We start from the raw sequence: 16,718 nt of genomic DNA on the forward strand, positions 1-16,718 counted from the left end.
TTCTTCCATCAGCGCTGTCTAGACTGGGAGTAAAGTTGTCTTAACTACACTGCTCAGGGGTGTGGATTTTTCACACCCCTGAGCAACATAGTTAAGTTGACTTAATTTTCTAGTGTAGACCAGGCCTATTCACAAAAGTACAGCCCTCCTGGAGTATCAAAGTCCAAACAAACACAAAACAAAAAGCAACAGAGGGTTCTGTGGCACCTTTAAGACTAACAGAAGTATTGGGAGCATAAGCTTTCGTGGGTAAGAACCTCACTTCTTCAGATGCAAGACTGTTGCTTCTTACAGATTCAGACTAACACGGCTACTCCTCTGACACAAAACAAAAGTGTCCCACCTTAGTCTTGGTCTCCACTAGAAAATTATGTTGCTTTAACTACTTCGGTCAAGGATATGAAAAACCCACACTCCTGAGCAGCATAGTTAAGCCAACTTAAGTACCCGTGTAACAGCGCTAGGTCAATAGAAGAATTCTTCCACTGCCCTAGCTATCGTCTCTCGGGAAGGTAGATTACCTACGCTGATGGGAGAATCCCTCCCGTCAGCATAGGTGGTATCTACACTGAAGTGCTTTCCCTCTGGTCTTTCCTAGCCGGCTCAAACTTCTTCTCTCTTGAAACAAGGTACCCACAGCCTCCCTCCACTTCCTGGGGCTGTGCTTCAGTGCTGGCAGGCCTCCCCTGCCCACCATGGCTCTGTTCTACCCTAGGGGATGCCTCTTCCTGCAGGGCTCTCCGGACTCCAGGCTCCCCATTTCTGAACTAACAACTAAGGAGGCTGGTCTAATTTTCAAAGCAGGTCTGCTCTTAGTCACCTGGCCGTTTGTAACGCAACCTCATTCATCTCCTCCCTCTGGGGAAGGGAGCGAAGTCTGGCACAGGTGCAGCTGAGCCCCAGTCTCCTTGAAGGGCCAGCTTATGCTGTGACAAGCAGCTTCTGAAAGCATTGACCAGGCTATAGTGCCTTCCTGGGGACATACAATCCAAGGAGGGGGGAAGAGGTAGTGGCAGTGCAAAGCAGCAGCCTTCACCCAGGGCACACGGGGTCAGGGTAGCCCCAAATGTAGGCAGCATGGGGTGTTCTGATTTAGCCCATCTCCTGACACTTCTGTGGAGCCCTCAGTGGAATAAAAGCTTTTCCTAACTGGCAGAACTTCTGAGGGAAGGCAGCAGAGGGAGAACCCACTCCGGGTGAATACTTCTACAGCACAGCATGGGTTCATATTCTCAAGCTTTTTTCTACACCCATGAGGAAACTTACCATTGTTTAGTTGGTTTGGTTGGCTGGGGGGAGGGTGCGGGGGCTTGTTTGTTTTCTGTTTTCTTGGATTTTGTAAATGAAAGCTGAGACTCTCACAGAATTACCTCACTGCAGAGCTGGGGCTTTAAGACAAATACCAAATATCATGAGACTCATTATAAAATCACCTGAGCTGGCAATAGGGTAAGTGAGCTGCACTGGGGCTGATCACCTCAGAGAGCAAAAACAACAAGGAGTCTGGTGGCACCTTAAAGACTAACAGATTTATTTGGGCATAAGCTTTCGTAGGTAAAAACCTCACTTCTTCAGAGTGCAGTGCCTCCTACTACCACTGGAGGCTTCCCCATGGGACTGAAACTGTTCCAGCCCCGGCAGGCTTGCAGAATACCCAGCTGCCACCGGGGTTTCCTGATTCTGCATACTAACCTATGTAAAGCTGTATGGAGTCAGGAGATGGAACTACAATCTCATAACTTGAAAGCATATTTCGTTTAAGAAGGAAAACAGCTGAGAGAGCCACAAGTTGGAACGGGTTTGTACTGAGGTGTACATGCAGCCAATTTCCTTAAATTCTAACCTGTTGGGCATGAATGGAGCAGCAGGTTGTGCTAATTTCCTTACTTGCAGCAAAGGCAGTCTGATTGCTCGCAGTCTGCTCACAGCCTCCTTGGGAAGGGAAGAAAGTCCAAGGGTTAGAAGTGGGGAGAGGAAAGCAGGAAGGAATCTCGGAGAAGGGAGGCAGCGTTTAGTTTGCTGAGCAAGGACAGAGCAAAGGGGGAGACAAGAGATGAGCAAGTGAGAGTGAACTGGAAGGGAAGCCAGGAACTGAGGGTCTGCTTTCTCTGAGTGCATCAGGCAGAATGTGTGAGACTGACAGACAGACAGCAGTAAAAGCTAGCTACAGCGATCAGATCTACAAAAATCCCCTCCCCCTCTGCTCCTTGACTCCTGGGTGTTGGTCAGAGGAAATGCACTTGCCATTTTCACCGAATGCTGCAGAACTACTTTATTAAGGCTTCGTTTTTGTCACTGAAATCTTGCCAAAGAAAACAGCTGCTGGCAAAGATACAGTGAGGAGGCCATATTAGAGCGCAGCTCTATTTAAAACGAGTCTGGCCCATTTCAGCATTTGGAAAACTTTAAGAGACAGGAAATAACCCGTCAATGCCTAAACTAAATGAACAGCTAGCGAGTATCTTAAAAGGAAAGGGAGGGCATTGTTTGCTTTTGCGACCCCTCTTCTTCCATACCCCCAGCTACAATTAACTACACAATTACTGCCTTGGTTTACAATCAGTGATATTATTTTTATATTGCATAGTTACTGGAAGAATATTCTGCTACTACTATCTACATGATTTGTTACTATGTATGTCAAAAATGACGTGAAGCATAGGAAAGTACGGGCAATAATATACTAGCTGATAGTTCAAAGTTTCTGAGCACTGGCAGCTGTAGTTGAATAAAACAACAGGGTGTTTATTTGGATATCTACTCTTAGGCACGTAAGTTTGAAAACTTTGGCATTAGGCTTTACTTCTGCAAGCAGGTAGGACTAATTTGGCATCTTCCAAGCAGTGCACAATAAGCCAGAATCAGGCTCCCTTTGCACATCATTTTTCCCCCCTTGCAATAATATTCATTAAGCCACAGAGGTGATTTTTGGGTATGCTTTATAAGGCAGTATTGGGAAATTTTAAATATAAGCTCACAACCTCTAACATTCTCCCAAAACAAATTCACATAAAAAAGTTCTGCTTTGATCTGTGGACAACTGAAAAAATTTTTTAGAACTGTGCAAAATGTTTTTCCTTGCTTTCTGTGTCAGGAAATCAAAATCATGGCTACAAAACCCAAGCTTTACTACTTTAATGGAAGAGGCCGAATGGAAACGATAAGATGGCTTTTGGCAACAGCTGGGGTTGAGGTTTGTTCATAATGTATTAATTAAGATATCTCATAAAGATTGTTTGATTGAAAGATTTTTCCAAGTTTTAACTCATTGAAGCTCAATCCACAGTTCCGAACCCAGCAGGACATGAGTGATCATGTGCCCCTAGGTACACAGAATAAGACTTCTATACCAGAGGTTCCCAAACTGTGGGCTGAAGCCCAAAGGTGGTCTGCCATGGCTGGAGATGGAAGGGTATGGGGGGGTGGCATTGCCCCCCAAACTGTATACATTGGTGGAGTGGCAGCTGGCGATGACCCCCTCCCAGGGTTGGAGAAGCCCAGCACCCTGGCAGGTGGCAAAGGGCGAAGCGAAGCTGGTGGGTGGAGGGTGAGGAGAAGGGGCTGGCCCCAAGAGGCGGCAGCTTCCAGTGTGACTGGAGGAGGCTGGAGGGTTTGTGGCCATTCCCAAAATCTGGGGCTCAGCGGTACCGCTCTGTTTCTGCCTGGACAATGCTGTGATTGAGACCATGAAGGTAACGGCTGGGCCCGACCCGAGTGCCTGCCTCTGGCAGTCTGAGAGCCCTTCCCTTGTACCTGGGCAGGGGGTGCCAGGTGACCAGCTCAAGGCACTGAGAAGGCTGCTAAAGAAGGCACACACCTCTCACGGTGTCTCTCTCCCTGACAGTCGCGTGTTAATAGTGGGCCACAGTACATATTGCAGCTGTACAAGTGGGCCTCAGGGAAAAAGTTTGGGAACCCCTGTTCTAAAGCACCCTCCACCCAGGGCCAGTGCAAGGATGTTTTGCGCCCTAGGTGAAACTTCCACTTGTGCCCTCCCTGAGCCCTGCGGCAGCTCCCTGCACCTGCTTTCACCCTGAAGTGCCCCCCGTGACAGCTCCTCACCCACCCCTGCCCGGCCCAGGGAGCCGTGTGGCAGCTCCCCAGCTCACCTCTGCCCTGAGGCGCACCCCCTTGGCAATTCCCCACCCCAGCTCACCTCTGCTGTGCCCCCTCCGGGAGCCCTGTGGCAGCTCCCCCCCCCGCCCTGAGGCGCCCCCCCCTGGCCCGGGGAGCCGTGCGGCAGCTCCCCACCCCAGATCACCTCTGCTCCTCCCCCTCCCTGACCACGCCGTTGCTGCGCCCCTTCTGCCTCCCAGGCTTGCGACGCCAATCAGCTGTTTGGCGCGGCAAGCCTGGGAGGGAGAGAAGCAGAGCGGGGCGGCGTGCTCAGGGGAGGAGGTGGAGCAGAGATGAACTGGGGCGGGGAGTGGGTCCCCTGTGTGCTGCCCCCTCCTTACTTGCTGCAATCGGCCCTCCCCGCACCTCCCCGCCCCAGCTCACATCCACTCCACCGCCGCCCCAGAGCACGCTTTTGTCCACCCACCAACCACTTGGCACCCTAGGCAGCCGCCTAGTTTGCCTAATGGTTGCCCTGGCCTTGCCTCCACCCAAGGATCTCAAAGTGCTTCACAAACATCAGCAAATCCAGACTCCCAGAACAGTCAGGTTGGTAGGCAGGCATCATTGGGTATGTATACACAGCAAAAACGAGACCCATGGCAGGAAGTCTCAGAGCCCAGGTAAACGACTTGGGCTTGAAGGGCTCATGCTAGGGGACTAAAAATAGCAGTGTAGACATTCAGGCTCAGGGTGGAGTCTGGGCTCCAAGACCCTCCCCCCCTCGCCAAGTTTCAGAGCCCAAGATTACAGCCCAAGCAGGAATGTCTACACTGCTATATTAAGCCCTGCAGCGTGAGCTCCATGAGCCTGAAACAGTTGACCTGAGCTCTGAGACTCACTGACAGAGGGATTTTTTGCAGTGTAGATATACCCTGTATCACCGTTTCCTGATCACTTGCCTGAGATCATACAGGATGTTTCTGCCAGAGCCAGTAGAATCCAGATCTCCCAACTCTTATTCCTGGGCCCTAGCTACAAGGTCATATTTGTCCCATAAGGCAGGAAAAACCCGGGGATTAGTACTCCTGGGGGAATTTTGTGCCACTGCGCATGCGTAGAATTCATGTCTCCCACAGATTTCTTTGCTTCCCCGCAGAAAAATGACTTCTGATGGGGAAGCAAAGGGAAGCTGCAAGAGTGGTCACCTGCCCCTCCCCAGCAGCGCAGGCAGGTTGGTTTGGGTGCCCAGAACAGCCGGTTTAGACATAAATCACCACCGGCCAGCCATGTGTGTGAGAGAGAGAGAGAGACACACTCTGGCCCTCTCGCACACTATTGCAGCACATTCGGCGTGGAGGGGCAGGGCTTTGGGATGTTTCTGAGGAGGTAGGCATGGGGCAGGCTCTGTCCCCTCGGGCAGAGCAGAATGTAGCAGCCTGCCTGCTTAGTGAATTGTTCCCATTGTCTTTTTGAATTCTTTCACAAGTATAAAACAGGTGTAAAAGTTTTAAGGTCCCTTTACATTGCCAAAGTGGTGTAAAGGACAGTATGGCCTTATAAATGCTTATGGTGCTTTAGTGATTAAAACTGGTCTAAATTTTTGGACTGAAAAACTTTCCTATCAAATCTTTCTGGAGATGGTCAGTAGCCAATATAAATTGTGAGTTTGATTCCCCAGCCCTCACTTTCTCTTCAGTTGCCTATGATGTAACACGAGTATATGGCTGCATATATTAGTTGACTAATAACTAGAAATAAAGGGTCAAACCTAGCTACATTACTATTAGGAAAGGGGGGTTGGGGATTTCCTCCAATGCTCCCTACTCCCATTCTTCATCCATTGTATTGTAGTTTAAATAAATTACCAAAATAATTGAAACCAGAGTGATTATATTGCATTATTTTGACAAAATATGCTGAATTTTAAAATATTGTGCACAGAATTTTTAATTTTTTGGTGCAGAATTCCCCTAGGAGTAGTTTAGTGTACATTCTGCTTTCCACACTTTCTCCTTAGTCACTGTGCTAACAGCACCCAGCAAGGCTTACATAACTGGATGTTAGCGGATATTAGTTTCCAAGTAAGCTTGTGAAAAATTCTTACACAGAATTATGTTCGTCTATCTGTTAAACATGATAACAGAAAAGAAGCTTGGATGGCTGCTGCTAAAATATGATACCACTTACCATCAGTTTTTATGCTAACAGACCCCTAAGGTGTTTAGCTGCACAGTATAACCGCAGGGATTGTACTGACAGTGTCAAACATTCTGATGATCCCTGAGTCCCATGAATTGTTCTGTGCTTCCAAGGGGATCTTAGCCATCTTTGAGTTTGAGGTAATGAACCTGATGAGATCAAGTGGGGTACAGAGTAATAGCAGCACAAACTTTTATTTAGGTCATTCACTGCCTCATTAGATCCTTCTCTTCTCACGTTGGATATTTTGGGATGTGTCTCCTATATTAACCCCTTTATGAGAAGCTATTAAGCAAATATCCCCTAACTAAAATCTTCACTTATGATTTCTGAGATATAACTATCTAGTTCCTCTTGTCCCTTTGTTTTCCAGTTTGAAGAAGCTGAATATTTGGAAACAAGAAAACAATATGAAAAGTTACTTCAGGGTAAGCCTGCAGAATAACAGCTAAATTCTCCCCTTAGGTTCTGCTCTCTGGAGTCATATAGTTGGAGTTGGAAGGGCTGACAAGCAGCTTCTGTGTCACACATTTGATCCACTACTATTTTGCTGTCCTGCAAAAGTGTGGATCTACATATCCAAAACCAGAGCTGGTTTTAAGAGGTGAAATAAGCAGCACAGATATATTATAGACCAGTGGTGGGTAACTTGCGGCCTGCAGACCGCACGCAGCCTGTCAGGGTAATCCACTGGCAGGCCACCAGACAGTTTGTTTACATTTGCACGGCCGCCTGCAGCTCCCAGTGGCTGCGGTTCGCCTTTCCCGGACAATGGGAGCTGCGGGAAGCTGTGGCCAGCATGACCCTGCGGCCCACATCACTTCCCGCAGCTCCCGTTGGCCGGGAACAGTGAACGGCGGCCACTGGGAGCTGCGGGCGGCCATGCAAATGTAAACAAACTGTCTGGCGGCCTGCCAGCGGATTACCCTGACGGGCTGCGTGCAGCCCGCAGGTTGCCCACCACTGCTATGACACAATAGTATAGCACTGTCACATTGCAAAGTGTCATTATTTAGTGGCACTCTCACAACATAATGTTCTATGTTTTGTAGGACACCTCTATCTTATATTAAATGTATATATAAATATATAGGTCTCCTTATAACTTGATGGGGGCCCCACAGTTAACCGAATCACATCTGCATCTCTTCTGGTGAATCTCTAAAAGAGAGTTAGGGGATAGTTATAGGTTAAGCTCTGCAAGGGAGTGATTAGGTTGAAAAATGCATTTTACAACATGACATTCCTACTCTTCTGTCACAAAAAAGAAGCTTTGATTTGGAAGCAGTTTAGTTAAAGTATGTGGAAGTTGACTTCAGAAAAAATAAGTTAAGTATCTCAATTTCCAGACAGGCTGCTGGTTGGTAGCTGTGTGGCTACACAGCTGTTTATATCCCTTATTGATCCTTTTCTGATAGAGTCTAATGCAAAAGCTAGCACTGGCGTGCATTTTATGGGTCTGTGAAAAATTCTGTAGAATTTTAGGTTCAGGGATCAATACACTCCAAGACAATGGTCTAAGTGGCAGCTGAAGAAATGTCATTTATCTCAATCTGAGGGCAATGATCAGACAGTTTACAGGAACTAAATGACTCAATTTCTTTTCCTTTCCAAAGATGGATCCCTGCTGTTTCAAGAAGTGCCCATGGTAGAAATTGACGGAATGAAGATGGTGCAGACCAGAGCCATTCTCAACTACATAGCAGGGAAACACAACCTCTATGGGAAGGACCTGAAGGAGAGAGCACTGTACTGTACTGTAACAGACTGTACCATAGTATTGTTTTAAAAGCTGCTTTAGATAAAATGAAAAATACTTATTTGAAAATGAATTTGAATACAAAGTTTTCATTTAACAAAAATGAGGACTCTCTCATTTCTATGGAAATGAAATCATCCTTCCAATTATCTTTTTTATATATTTGATTTAGTCTTTAGATGCAGGCTGATTTCTGATAGGATCTTTTCTGAACTGGACCATCTAACTTGCCATTCCTCTGGAAAGTCTATCAATATACAAATAACTTTTACTCCCTCCTCTAAAGTGAACCATTTCTGTTATTATGTGCCTGTTCCGAGGAGGCCTGTCACATCCCCTTCCAGCCATTTCCAAAATGACGATAGGAAAGTTAGAGCAGCTATGTACAAATTTATTCCAAACTGAAGTGATTTTCTGAGATGTGTAATGGATTGCAGGATCAGGACCTATGGGCAGACTTCTGAGCCCAGGCAGGGCTCCATTTACTTCATGAGCTCCAAGAAGATGAACCAGTGCACTCGCACACAATGAGTGGCAGGCCTGGGGCTGTAGCCTCTATCCACCAGTTTTTTTTTTTTTTTTGAGCTCATTACTGCTGTATTGGGGCAGGTTTTGTAATTATTCTTTTAAACAAGGATATTCAACCTTCAGAATCTCTCTCTCTCTCTCCCCCTTTCCCCACAATTTTTAAAAAACTATTTAGTTTGGGAAAGCTCATTCAAAAATCTGAGCTTTGCCATTCCTTCCCCACCCCCTTGCAGACAGAGATTCACTCCCCAGGTGACAGATGCTCTGCTGCTTGGGTATGGCCTTCATATACAGGCATTGTAGCATCATGCAGTAGAATGACTTAGTAAATTAATCATTGACATTTCTTCAATTACCATTTTTATGGCAGGATTGATATGTATGTTGAAGGAACAATGGACCTGAATGAAATGATCATGCTTTACCCTTTCTCATCTCCTGAGGAAAAGGAGAAGAATTTTGCCTTAATGATTCAGAGGGCAACCAACAGATACTTCCCAGTGTATGAGAAGGTATATGGCAGCTACGAACATTGCAATAGTGGGACAGAGGGTGGGAAGGAGGGGGAGGGGGTGTAAGTGAGTTTTTGTTTTTTACATTAGATCCTATTTTTTTTTTTTTTTTAAATCAAGTGTTCTCTTAGGCATCTCTCTCTGCTGATGTGTCCCCATCTGTAAAATGGGGCCATAAACCATTGAATAAAGAGGAGGAAAGGAGGACAAAAAGCAGTTGCAATGGCTTTGATGTCTTCCACCTGCCATCAGCCATGTATATTCATATGACTTTTCTGTCTCATGAGAGAGTGAGGTGCCTTTTCTTCTGCATGATGACTTGGGCCCCAGTCCTGAAACTGGGTCTGTATGGATGGACCCCTATTCCTGCACATAGTCCAGAATGCAGTAGCTCATTCATATGGATCTTTTTGTGGAAAAGGGACCCATATAAAGACTGATGGATTTTTTCACTCAATGCAACTAGTATGGTAGTTTTGCTGTCCTGGTTTATATATATAATTTCCCCAAATGAAACAGATGTTAAATGAATTTGCTTTGAAAACGTCAGACTGTTTAGTGGTTTCTATTTTTCCAATGTGTGGCCTATTTGTGCCCAAAATATATATATATTTTTTTCTCATATATAGGTTTTAAAAGCTCATGGACAAGATTTTCTTGTTGGCAACCAACTCAGCAGGGCAGACGTACAAGTACTTGAATCCATTTTAATGATTGAAGAGTATGAGCCCACTGCTCTCTCAGAATTTCCTCTATTACAGGTAATTTTAGGTGGGCAGATCAACAAGTAATATGACACACACACTCCCAGACTTCCCAAGATGCCCGTTGAGCAGTGATATGCCATGCTTTCAGTTTTAATATGGCTATTTATTTAGCACAATAATTTACGCACATTTCACAAATTGTAATGCAATATTAAACTCAGCAGTGCTGCTTGTAAGAGGCAATGAGGTCTGATCCCTGGCCTGGCAGTTCTGAATTGTGCCCTGGTAACTTATCTCCACTATAACCAAGAATGCAGTTACCTACACTTTAAGCAGTATGCCTGCCCTCACCCCACATATCAGTCCCCTCACAGATTACAGTGTGCACCCAAGTACACGGTATACTATCCTAAGCCCCTTCTATCTCCCTACAAAGATGCATGGGCAGCAGATTCAGAAGATCTTGTGTCTATTCCCAAATCTACCACTGACTCACTGTGTCCTTGGATAAGTCGTGTTCATCTCGTTGAGCATCAGCATCACAACCTGGCTGAGACCCACTCTTTGGATGGACAAGAGTCTGTTGTGATTGGATCTGACTGCTGACTCCCATGTGCTTCCAAGACCTCTAGATCTGTGTAGTGATTGAGCCAATGCTTACAGGAAGAGAAATTTGGTTATTTTTCGTACTTTACATGAGGTATAAGTGCACACGGCACACCTGGTCAAGACACAAGTGATGCTGCTCCCCACTGAGGTACAAATGCCCTGTAATATTCATTGTAGCTGAAAATCATTGTAGGAACCTATCTATTTTTCTCTGCACTTTCTCCATGCCTGTAGGGGAAATATAGTACAAGTTAAGACTGAGAAATAGCTCAATTTTGTTTTGCACATTATAGGGAATAGCCAAACACCCGTGCCTCCTGGTATAGTTTGCAAGCCCTTCCACTTCTGTACCGCTTCTGGGGGGGGGGGGGGGAGACTAAAACTGCATATTTATTCACCAGGAATCTCGCTTCTGCTCTTTGCTTTTTGGACTAAGACCATTCTTTGCCTCCTACTCACCAGCCTCGGCATAACATCATCAAGAATAAGGACCACCTAAGAGGGATGTAGAGAGGATTACTGTCTAGCTTGCTCCCCATAACTATCTTCAAAAACAAACCCAGAACATACGCCAACCATACCACACCACCCAACCGAACAGCATGAAAGCAGATACAGTAGATTGAAATCCAAATACACCCAGCACCCTTTGTATACACAGACCACTTCTCATTCTTGGGGGAAGCTCAGAGATGGGAAGCAAAGTCAGCTCAGGGAAGCAAGGTCACATATACATACTAAAAAAAGCTATCATGACTTGTCTGGGATATGAATAATAAGTGATGGGGTTTTTCCCCCTGCTCCCACCTGCAACAGCCAGACTATTAAGGACAGGGCCTCTATGTACTGCTGAGAGGCTGATCAACCTGAAGGGACCAAAAAGAAAGATTTGCGATGAGACATTTGCAGAACTCATGACAGAGTCACAGGGGAAACCAGGCTGGCTGAGAGGTGGAGGCTGTACATAAGGACACAGAGGGAGAAAGAAATGCAGCTCTCCCAAGAGATTGTAGCAGTAGCCAAGGCCAGCATCACCATGGTGAAGGAGAGCATGGAAAAAGACAGAGAGATGCAGAGGCAAGTCATGGATGCTAGCCTGAGCCAGAATCTCTTCTACAAAACATGCTTTTCTAGGCCAGCAGGCCCTTCAGTCCCTTAAATTGGGAACCAGACATGCCCTTCAGCCCCTAGATAATGCTGGCTACTGGGACCTTCAGCAACTTCTAACCTCCACATCCCCACAGCAGTGCTCCTAGTGGTTCCCATTGACCTCTCAGATCCAGCTTCTAAGCACAGAGAGCACTAGCACATGGCGGCTCAGCTCTTTTGAGCCCTGCAAAGTCCCTGAGAATTTTGAGCCAAGGGTGGGGGGGGGGAAGGATTAGCTCAGTGGTTTGAGCATTGGCCTGCTAAACCCAGGGTTGTGAGTTCAGTCTTTGAGGGGGCCACTTAGGGATCAGGGGCAAAATCAGTACTTGGTCCTGCTAGTGAAGGCAAGGGGCTGGACTTGATGACCTTTCAGGGTCCCTTCCAGTTCTATGAGATAGGTATATCTCCATATATTAACTAAACCCCAGAACTTAGGTGGACAAGAAGAATCAGAGGCAAGGCTTTTACTCCTCTTTAACTTTATGCACCATCACCTCGCACTTGTTGTATGTGACATTTTTCTTACTGTTGTACTTTGAGCTCAGTTTCAAAAGTCCAAACAAATCCTTGACTACCATTCTGCAACTATTCAGGTGATAGTTAAAATGTTCCTTCCTTCTGTCCAAACAGCCTGTGTATGGCTTCATTAGCCATGGCATCCAGGGATAAACCAGGTCTTCCAGAATAACTGATTGATCCTAGCATCGTGAACTTTCCCAGACCACCATTAATGTCTGTGAGCCTGCGGCAGTGATCCACCAAGCCTTTCTGTTTAGCAGAAGCCTGACCAGTATACATTTATAACCCAGTCCGCCCCCACTCAATGTGGAGAGGACAGGCAGAAATTTTTGTTCTTGAGCTGAGGTTTCCCAAGTGCTTCCAGCAAAATACACTGTTTTAGGTAAAACATAAAACAGGTTTATTAACTACAGAAAGATGGATTTTAAGTGATTATAAGTGGTAGGCATGATGGATAGAGAAGGTTACCAAAGAAAATAAAAATAAGCACACAATCTAAGTTCTATAAACTAACAGGATTTGAATCAAGCGGAGTGTCCCCTTGATATAGTACAAGCTGGTTACAGATCGTCAATACACAGGCTGGAATTCTCCTCCAGCCCGGGACCACCTTCCCCCTTTCAGTCTTTGTCCTCCAGATGTGTTTCCAGGTGTGGAGTTGTGGGGGCAATGAGGCCAAGTGATTATGTCACTTCCTCTCTTTTATAGTTTCTTCCAGCTTGCTGGAAAGAGCCTTTGCTTGTGACATAGGGGTCCGTCCACCTCCATTGGTCAAGCATTCTCCATTGTCTATGTGCTATCTTTGAGAAGTCTCCATTGTATACAGCTCCTAGGATGACCCTTGGGAGTGTGGATTCCCTTTGATGAGCCATCAGCGTGTCTGGCTCCTCCACTGTAGTACATGAAAGGCTGGTTGTGGGTGTTCCCAACCTCTCAACATACAGTATTTCAGTAACACACACATAGCAAAACTTCATCATTTCACATACAATGATAACACATATAATCCAACAAGATATTAATGGTCAACAGATGAAGACTTTTAAAATGATACCTCACAAGGCATATTTTGTTTAAAACATATCATAATGAGCAGGGGGTTGGACTAGATGACCTCTTGAGGTCCCTTCCAACTCTGATATTCTATGATTCTATGATTCTATGATAATTATATGACAGTGGTGAATATGGGAGTTCCAGGTTGCTGTTTTGAGGCACAGAGTGCTGCAATACCCTGGGCCCATGTGCTTGGTGTTATACCAATAGAATAAAAACCAGCAGGATCTTATTAAGAGGGATAAGGCAAAGATGCCACATTTATTGTAAATATACTGATAAAGCAAAAGATAAAAGTAAACAACATTGTTTGACTCTTATTTCTTATACACACACACACACACACATATATATATATAGAGAGAGAGAGATTCATTTACACAATCATTCATTCAAGTTCTGTATAGGTGTTATAGTTACCAGCCTAGAAGTTGCTCATGCCAAGTTACCGGCCAGGTATCTTGGTCATGAGGATGGAGCCGATGCTCCCGGAGGCTGGCAGCAGAACCAGAGACTCAAAGTTATCAGTCTTTAGAGTCCATTCTTATAGGAATTAATTCCTATGTTAGTCTATGGGAGCTGTTTCATCCTGCTGTTGCTGACTCAATCAGCAGATGGCACATTCCTGGTGGCTCTACACTGTCCAAAGTTTGTGTTTCTCATCCTTCCAGGTGATGGGGTGGATCCCAGTTTACCGTCTGGGGGTTTTCTGGTCATCCACTTGACACATTCTTCGGCCGATGGATACTCCCTTTCTAGACTGGCACCTCCCTAACCATCCATGTATATCAAGCATTCATCAGCATACATTCCATACCTTAACCATATTTCAATTTACTGTCTCCACCACTTTCAGGGTGTGTGCTAATTCATTTGAGACTCCCGGCCCTTTAATCACAGAGGGTGGGGGTCTGTCCTAGGAGCCGTTGAATGAAGTGAAAGTCACTTAACGGCTTATAGTGTTTGTTTACCTTGTATCAATTACTTCAAGAACAAAGTTAGTTAACTTGTTTGTAAGTTTTACATAGTAGTAAAGTATCTTTCACAGGATAGATATAATCAATGGTTACTACAGACAGTAGCTTACAAGTTTTAACAGAAGACCCAAGAGATTTTTGTACTTGGTGAAACTGTTGGATTTTAAAGTGTGGAGGGACAAATTATGAGGGGGTCACTGTCACTTGGGGGAATCACTGTTAGTACCTTCTTTTATATCCCTACACTGGCAGACACTAGCCCAGGCATGTGGGTTTTGCTGAGTCACAGTTATCAGGCAGTTCCCAAGTCACAGTGATCAAGCAGTTCCCATTGTGTGGTGTTTGCATAGTTGAATCATACAGTTGATTAGTGGGAGGTCAATATCTACCTGCACAGGGATTCTTTGTATGTCACTAGCAAATTTACAGCAGATTTCAGTAACAACCATACAGCACAATGTCTTAACATTATACACACTAATGATAAACATATTTGGACAAAACAACGGGTTTCAGCAGATCATGACCTTGCATATGATATCTTACATGGCATGCTTTATATGAAATATCATAATGATATACAAATGATAAATATGGGGGTTACAGGATGCCATTTTGAGGTACAGCATGGCACGCTATCTCCAAATTGTCATATTCAGTTTCTCCATCTGTAAAATACTTACTCATCTTTGTAAAATGCTTGGAGATCAATAGTTTGAAAAGCTGTGTAGTGCTAAGCAATATTGGCTTTATATCTTTATATATATCTAACTGCATATTTTAGAAAATGGCATATTGAAAACCAGAGTGACTCCACCAGGCAGTGTAAGTTCACAGTCCATTAGCATTTATGATAAATGATGTCAATAAGGTTACCCCAATAAAATGCAGTGCAGAGGAAATGGATTTAAGTAGAATTAACCTGAAAACAAATATAAATCTATATTCAGGGCCTACTATGTTTCAAAACTTTTTTACTTTTGCATAGATGGCTTGATGGTCAAAGTTTTTCTGCTGGGCTGACAATATTTTATATAAAATGATTGGCTTCAAAGCTGAAATATATGAGCATGTGCCCAATAGAGCAACAGAATCCACTTGGGTGGACCTTTGCACATCATGGAACCCCACTGAAGTAAATGTAGCTACACAGGACTATAGGGATACCTCTGTATGGATGCAGTTGCAGGAGTGATGCCTACATCAGTACATGATCTTTGGGGTCCCAAAGGGGGCTCCTATAGTCCTGATGTATTCCTGTCTTTGTTTACTCAAAAGAGGGAGGAGGCATCAGGCCAGATATAGGGACAGGAGGACTCCTCACTCTTTGTTTCTCTGTTCGCTTTATTTTAGGCTTTTAAAGCAAGAATAAGTAACCTCCCTACAATTAAGAAATTTCTGCAGCCTGGAAGCCAAAGGAGGACCGAACCCGATGACAGAATTGTAGAGACTGTGAATAAAGTTCTGCAATTATAAAAAGAGTTAAAATAACAGCAATAAAGATTTTCACTCAGCATTAGCAGACACAGATGTAACGCTCAGAGAAATCAAGTGTTTTGGTTATGGTATGAGTACCAAAAAATAGGAATTAGGAAGCAGTTCAGGAAATAAGTGCATGTGCACTGAAGTATGGCATTCAATCAAAAGGTAGTAATCTGAAGAGAATGTATTCAGGTGAAATAAATGTCTCCCTGTGAAGTAAACTTCTTACTCTTGCTGTTTATTTTTCACTGTCTAGTCTTGATGCAAGTCTTGTGTGAAATAGGGACCAGGTTCTACAGGGTTCTGAACACATTCTTCACACTACTTGCCACCCTCCACTCATATGAGAATTGGTTGATGCTGGTCTCTAACGCTGGCCCAAGAAGGTAAATATGGAAAGTGCCAAATACTCCACATGCCTGTAGGCTAGGAAGCCAAACCCCCAAAGTCATACCTTTCCAATCAACCACTGCCAGCCATATGGCACCTGAGCTGATGAAGGTGTATGCATGGGTAGGAGAACCCAAGGAGGTCCTAATGGACCAGGGGACCTAATAAGACATCCCAGTTAATGAAAGAACTGTGCCCCCCTATAAAGATCAAATTTTGAAGACGTCCATCTACCACCCCAAAATGGATGGACTGGTGGAAGGCTTCAACGAAACCTGAAGGAGTTACTGCTGAAATTCATAGCCAAAGACCCACGACATTGGAACCAGTTGCTTCTGCCCCTCCAATTCGCCATCCATGAGATACTGCAAGCCTCAACAGAGTTTTCCCTGCTTGAACACCTGAATGGATATCAACCCTTGGGGGTGCTGGACCTCCTCCAAGAGACCTGGGAAGAGTTCTTGCATTGTCTAGAACATGAGTCGCCTGTGGGAAGACTTGGAGAGACTAAGGGCATTCACCCAGGAGAACTTACTGAGAGCCGAGCAAGAACACACCTACAACAAAGGGGCCCGGTTGAAAGAGTTTGCAGCTGGGGATAGGGTCCTGCTATTCCTCCCAATGTCAGAGTGAAAGCTGATGGCACAGTAGTGGGAAAGGTTGGGGGCATTAACTACAAAATACACCAGCCCAGGAGATGTAAGGAAACACAAATCTATCACATCAAACTGCTTAAAGCCTGGTGGGAGCAAGAGGCGCTCTTAATAGTGCC

The 16,718-nt window shown here is 45.0% G+C and overlaps 1 protein-coding gene across 4 annotated transcripts; it reads left to right on the forward strand.

The window, feature by feature from the left end:
- Nucleotides 1–1,593: 1,593 nt before the first annotated feature.
- Nucleotides 1,594–15,777, forward strand: LOC117875238 (glutathione S-transferase 3-like). 4 transcript variants are annotated; one of them, XM_034766351.1, is made up of 7 exons: nucleotides 1,594–1,798; nucleotides 3,095–3,193; nucleotides 6,632–6,686; nucleotides 7,875–8,007; nucleotides 8,916–9,057; nucleotides 9,687–9,818; nucleotides 10,201–13,060. In XM_034766351.1, exons 2-7 carry the CDS (start codon nucleotides 3,107–3,109, stop codon nucleotides 10,273–10,275), a joined length of 624 nt encoding a protein of 207 aa, XP_034622242.1. In that variant the 5' UTR covers nucleotides 1,594–1,798; nucleotides 3,095–3,106; the 3' UTR covers nucleotides 10,276–13,060. The 4 variants fall into 4 exon arrangements, with proteins under 4 accessions (XP_034622242.1, XP_034622241.1, XP_034622243.1 ...); XM_034766350.1 differs by lacking the exon at nucleotides 10,201–13,060 and adding an exon at nucleotides 15,428–15,777 and having other exon boundaries at nucleotides 1,626–1,798; XM_034766352.1 differs by lacking the exons at nucleotides 3,095–3,193; nucleotides 10,201–13,060 and adding an exon at nucleotides 15,428–15,777 and having other exon boundaries at nucleotides 1,633–1,798.
- Nucleotides 15,778–16,718: the final 941 nt, after the last annotated feature.

The sequence above is a fragment of the Trachemys scripta genome, chromosome 3, assembly GCF_013100865.1.
Source record: "Trachemys scripta elegans isolate TJP31775 chromosome 3, CAS_Tse_1.0, whole genome shotgun sequence".
NCBI classification, from domain to species: domain Eukaryota; kingdom Metazoa; phylum Chordata; order Testudines; family Emydidae; genus Trachemys; species Trachemys scripta.

Coding starts and splice junctions, on each gene's coding strand:
- LOC117875238 (XM_034766350.1), top strand. CDS start 3,107: ATGGCTACAAAACCCAAGCTTTACTACTTTAATGGAAGAGGCCGAATG. Junction 8,008..8,915: donor GACCTGAAGGAGAGAGCACT/GTACTGTACTGT, acceptor TTTTTATGGCAG/GATTGATATGTATGTTGAAG. Junction 9,819..15,427: donor CAGAATTTCCTCTATTACAG/GTAATTTTAGGT, acceptor GCTTTATTTTAG/GCTTTTAAAGCAAGAATAAG.